The sequence below is a fragment of the Bubalus bubalis genome, chromosome 13 (assembly GCF_019923935.1).
Source record: "Bubalus bubalis isolate 160015118507 breed Murrah chromosome 13, NDDB_SH_1, whole genome shotgun sequence".
NCBI classification, from domain to species: domain Eukaryota; kingdom Metazoa; phylum Chordata; class Mammalia; order Artiodactyla; family Bovidae; genus Bubalus; species Bubalus bubalis.
The window spans coordinates 57,869,853-57,875,852 of record NC_059169.1 but is presented as its reverse complement, the minus strand read 5'-3'; the positions used below and the strand labels follow the sequence as shown (position 1 = coordinate 57,875,852).

The following is a 6,000-nucleotide window of genomic DNA, read 5'->3' as shown; positions in this document are numbered from 1 at the left end:
CTGCAGAAACTAACAGCTGTGGCAGACAATTTTTATTCTGACCGGGCCCAAAATTCGTTCTGTTATTTCATTAACACTTTGCAGGTAATTGCATTCAATATATGAACACTGACACACCTGTAAAGTCTTCTAATCTTCGTGAAACATTGTCTTCAAACTACTCTTCAGTAGAGGCAAAGGAGAATGCATCCCCCAGCACCGGTGAGTCTCATGTCCACTTTCCATATCAGAATCAATAAGGTTTTTTGTTTTTTTATTGCTCTAATGTTCACATCATCTGAATCAGAACTATGTTCTGAAGACACTAATATATATATCGCTCAGCCTATCAGAGAAAGTGTCTGTGTAAAGTTCACCAAAAAGCTTTTCGCTCAAAATTTCTCGATGCACCATTTTTAAGAAGTTTCTGTTTATGATATACACAAGACTGGAATAAAAACCTAATGCAGCAACATGTAAATGATAACAATCCTAAGTAGTACAACGAATCCTGGATCAAACTTTGCTTGAAGTTGTACAAGTTAGTTGTACAACTATGTAACAGTGTTAATTGCATCACTCTCTTCAAAAAAAAAGTATTGATACGTTTCTGGTCAATAATGTCTGAGTAACAAAAGACATATTAATACATCTTTAGTTAATAATATGATAACAGGCATTCAATAAAATAGACAGGCCTCACAGTTACTGTGCTTTCTACAAACTTGAAGTTTGTGTGGCAACTTTGCATCAAATTAAGTCTAAAGGCACCGTTTTTCAACAGCAGTTGCTCACTTCATGGCTTGTGTTGGTAATTCTCTTAGCACTTCAAACTTTTTCATTCTTTCTCTATTTGGTATAGTGATCAGGAATCTCTGCTGTTACTACTGCAAAAAGACTACAACTTGCTGAAGGCTCAGATGATGGCTAGCAAGATTTTTAAATCAAGGTATATACATTTTTTTAGACATAATGCTATTGATAGTGTAAATCTAACTTTTATATGCAAGGGGAAATCAAAAAAATCATGCAACTCACTTTATTGCATTATTGCAGGGGTCTGAACCCACAGTCTCTCTGAAGTATGCTTATATTTAGTGAACAAGTATCTAGTTTTGATGAGTATTAACATTTTGCCATATTTTCATTCTTTACCCTTATATGATGTTTCTGGAGGGTGTGGGGGGAAGGGCACCTGCATCTACACAGTAGACTGAGTCTGAATCAACGATGAGCTAGGTGTCATTCCTTTCACAGAAGCAGGTCCTCTCCCTTGAACTACACCACGTGCCATGTACTATTTAGAAACATTTGGGTGTAACTATACATTCTGTAAATAACAAATACTCATATCTGCATTTTTAGTGTCTAGAACAGGTCCAAGTTAAGCATTTAACAGATACTTGGTAAATAAATCTGCCACCATTTTATCCAAAGACCAAAAATTCCTCCAAAACACATATGAAATATTCAGCCTTTTAAGTCCTGATCATAAGACAAACATCATCTTGTTAAATGCACTGGTACCAAAAAGGGAAAAAAAAAAAAGGACAATCTTCTCTCTGTAATTCTTTATTAAAAATACTGCTGTACACGTAGAGACTGAAAACAGGATTAAAGATGAAATAACCCAGACCGGGGTCATGACGTTAGAACTTAACACATTGGTGCTTTTCAGGGAAGTTGCTGACATCCAAATCACAGAACCAAGGTTGAAGGCAAAAACACAAAGGTGCCCTCAAAAATATGTACAATGAAGTAAACGCACTGACAGAATTTAAAATAGGTACAAAAAGCTGAAATGACCAATGTTACATGATTTCAAGGGTTGTCCTTTCTGTGCTTTTTTATATCTGTCATAACAGGAAGGTGTGGGAAGTTTACATCCTTAATTTGAGTACTCTCAGATATTAAAATCTTCCTATGAATTAAAAAGACTAACTTTTAGACAACCTCTTAAGTGGAATTACACTATGGAAAAGAGGGCTCCCCCAAAAAACACCTAAGCAGAACTAATAAGAGTGCTATTGAAAACCATTCCCAATAAAAACTAAATGAAAAATAAATATAAAACAAAGCTTAAAAAAAAAAAAAAAAAAAAAAGACGTTTACCTGACACCACCTGCTTTCTGGCTGACAATATTTTACTCGTGAAAACATATCAGTTGTCTACCTTTTATATTCAAACCAAGTCCTGAGGTTACTAGGGGCTGAAGCAAACTAGCATTTTATGACGCCAACACTCTTGGGTTTGTGATTTGAGCCTGCCTTGCAGAGGGAAGTTTGCTGGTCTGTACAGAATGAGAAAATCAAGCCCTATTTTACCCCTGCCCTTCCTTAGCTTTCACATAACATTGGTCCACAAATTAAATTTTCAGAAAGTTCCCAGACCCCGAAACTAAAATAGATGATCCCCTTTCATTTTCAAAGAAAACAATATTGGAAAAAATCTCCAGCCCGCTTATAAATTAAGCATTTCATATTTCTTCTAGAATACAAGTAGTTCTTTTTTGTACAAAAGAATTACAATATGATTTGTCAAAAAACATATAAAAAGACAGCTGCTCTTCCTCAAATACATGAGCTAATAATGATAAAAGACCTTTGCATGTTAATGTCTCCAAGTTCTTGTTCCTTTTACATAAAAAAAGAACATTATGGTGGCAAATGTTAATTATCCTTTGAAAAGTGAACATTATGTTCTTTTTAAAATCCATCCTGATCAAATGCAATAATTGATTTCCTTTTTAACTCAACAACTGATGCTACCAAACGTGGACTCAAACACACTTGTTAAAACATGTAAAGCATGTCTCTAGTCTTCAAAGCTTTTGGGTGAAGAGGTGCTTTTTCTTGATGCAAATCTCAAGGCAGAGAAAATCATTTTAAAGCTTATAAAAAGTGGACAGAGAAATATTAAAAACTTCTCTGAAAACTACAAATAGGAATAGTTATTAAAATTGAAGACTGTCACATCAGTTGCAAGTGCCTGAAGTCCCTCCCGACCTTCTGAGTTTCCACATTTCTTCATCGTTGTGTGGTGAGCACCCAGTGCTAGTAAAACATTCAGTGCTGGGAAAGGAGATAAGAGTCTTCATTACTGGTTTTTATGAAAGAAAATTCCTATGTATTTGGCAGTCTTCAGTATCTAAGTACAGGTATTTCATTGACTAGAAATTCCATGAATACCCAAGTTTGGCGACAACTGCACGTCCAAATGTTAAGAAAGTTAAGAGGAGGAAAATTCCAAACTTTTGAGATTGACTGACTCAGGAATACCCCACAGAGTTATTATTATCAAAAGCACTATGACTTTGGGCTAAGCAGTGACTGCAAAGGCACAGCAGACTGTGATCCTTCCAGATCCAGGCTGTAAGACTTCAGAAAGCTCTCGACGCCAGACCACTGCTGTGTGCAGTTTGTCTTCTGAACAGTGTCTCTGCATCTGTGTCCAGTGTAAAGTACCATAGTAAAGCTGTGGTTCAAAGAACAGAACTTTATACAAAAAAAAGCAAACTGCAAAGAACCTAAAGCAACAGACTCCTGACCTTCAGGCCTTTAACACAATTTCTTAATGTTCTTTTTCTATTTAAAAAAAAATGGCATAAATGTATCTGATTAGCAGGGGAACACTTTTTTTTTTTTTTTAAAGGCTCTGGTTTAATCTGGAGCGAAGAGTTCTATATGCTCCTTCAGTGTCTGTCTGTCCTCATTCAGAAAGGATTTAAATCAGCTGAGAGGGGAATTCATGCCCAATAATTCACTGATATTTTTCTGTGTTCTTAAAAACAAAACAAAACACACAAAAAAACTCTCAATCTGAACAAACAGTGGATGGCATACAGAGCTTGCATACAATACTCTTACAAGAACTATGCACTATACTGTACTTCCATGAAATCACTGACCTGGTCCGTTATGTTCTTCAGGGCAACCCCTCCCCAAAAGAGCAAATTCTGCTCAGTGAACAAAAATGTTGCCCAGCATGGTTTCCCAAAAGTGTCCTTGCAAATAGTTTCCCTTAATAAGTATACAACATGGCGAAAGTTCAAAGATCAGAAAAAAGTCTTTAAAAAATTAAAATTAGTGCATATACAAGTGGGGAAAAAAAACAAAAGCTGGAACATCATTCGCCTAATGGTGCTCCTTGATCTAAAATGAATTCTTCACAGGTGTGGCCCGCGGGCAGCCGCAGCTCGGGGCTGAGGGAGACATTCTTTCTTTCAAGTAACAGCGCACCTGACCCAAGTGCAAGCAGCTCTGCTCATCTGCGCGCTTCCCCGACGTGAGATGAGGCGCTGACAACAGTTCAGCTGTAGTGCAATTTGCTATTGGTTAAGCTCCTTGGCCATATCCCGCCTTTTTTTTTTTTTTTTTTTTTTAAGCAAATACTACAACTGACCATTCGCAGCTGCAATCAGTTCTTGAAAAGTATTTTCAAAGCATCGCTTTAAGTCACTGTAAGTCACCACAAGTACACTCTTCTCGTCTCTGGAAATGAGGCTTATTTTTTCTGGCACACCAGCATCTAACTGAAACAGACAGACACACAACATGTGAAGTGCAAGCCTATTTTAGGACAACACGTGCAACAGTAATATATGAAAAATGTTTTAAATTGTCACATCCCCCTCTAGATAATCATAAATGTTTTACATCACTAGTCAGTGTGCACACACTTTTCAACTCAGGTGTGTTTTTTAAAAATGTTGCCCTGTGTTGCTGCCTGTCTGTCTGTCACGCTTAACACTTGGGTGCAATACTTTCCATCCAGCTGATACTCCATAAAATGCAGACTTCAATATTTCCCCCAATATCTTCCAGTCTTTTGGCATCATGAATTACAGTGCAATGAACATATTTGGCTACTTAATTTTTTTCTTCTGTAGAATTACTTCCCTAGGAGAGATGGAATCAAGAAGTCTGAGGAATTTTATAGCTTAATACATACAGCCAAAATGATTTCCAAAGGACATCAAACAGCACGAATTTATGATCTGTACCAACTTACCAGTAACACCACATCAAATGAGTGCCTTGCTATTTTAATTTACCTTTTTTAATGTTTTTTTTTTTTTACCTTTTTAACTAATGTTACCAAATGTTTTCATACGTTTACTTGTGTTATTTCCACTTGTGTGAATGCCAGTATATGATCATTATCAAATCCCTATCTATCAGGATCTGGCAATAATATTTTAATGAGGCCTTTATAAACGTTAGTAAGAATCCTGAGTTCACCAAATAACTTCTCCTGTTAGGACTTTCACTTTACTTTTGTTAGTTTTCAATGTACATTTTTCCTTCCATTTTCATTAATTTATCAAAATGTTTAACACTAATTCTGAAGACAATAGCCTTTCAAATCATTTTACCATCTAATTTCTGTCATTTCCACCAAAATAATCTATGTAAAAATTTAATTTTTGTATGACCAAAATGACCATCCATCCCTTTTATTACACTTTTTCTAAACAAAAAATTGTCACATTTTCAGATTTAGGATAACCTTATTTACTCCTCTTTTATTTACCCTGAGTTATTTATTTACTCCCAGTTATTTTATGAAATGAAACAGAATTTTCTCCAAAGCTTCAGTTATCCTAAGACTCAATAAGTAACCTTCATCTACAATGTCTGTTCGTGGCTTATTCCACAGGCTCTCCCTGTCAGTATTTATTCCAATTTTACGTATTTTTACCCACTGGTGCTTTGATACTATAGACTCTTGTTTTCTAAAATCTGGTGGCCTTATTCTCCACTTGGTGCTTAAGAAAAAACTTTTTCTCCGAAAGAAAAAGGACAAACGAATATATAAATCGTACCAGATTAGCTAAATTATACATACAGTCTTGTTCTGTCTTAATGTAGGTTACTGACAATACTCTCCAAAGAGTTTTAAGGAAATTCAAACATGGCAAAGTATGCTTAAAAATAAAACCCATTTTATCTGGGGATGAGCACACTGTAGCCAACAGATCTAAATCATGGGCCACAGTGGGTAGTTTCTGCTCTAATCAT

General features: G+C 35.8%; 1 protein-coding gene across 9 annotated transcripts in view; it reads right to left on the bottom strand.

Moving 5' to 3' along the window:
- Positions 1 to 1,535: 1,535 nt before the first annotated feature.
- The window catches only part of PAN3 (poly(A) specific ribonuclease subunit PAN3), a 123,617-nt gene continuing 119,152 nt past the window's right edge, over positions 1,536 to 6,000 (bottom strand). For 7 of the 9 annotated variants that reach the window (XM_025262879.3, XM_025262884.3, XM_025262875.3 and 4 more), the window contains 2 exons: positions 4,382 to 4,511; positions 1,536 to 3,051 (listed from right to left, as the gene is read on the bottom strand). In XM_025262879.3, coding sequence (XP_025118664.3) covers positions 2,915 to 3,051; positions 4,382 to 4,511 — 267 coding nt within the window. In that variant the 3' untranslated portion in view covers positions 1,536 to 2,914. Of the gene's footprint in view, positions 4,512 to 6,000 lie in introns of all 9 variants that reach the window. The other 2 variants (XM_025262881.3, XR_003102723.3) reach the window with 2 other exon arrangements.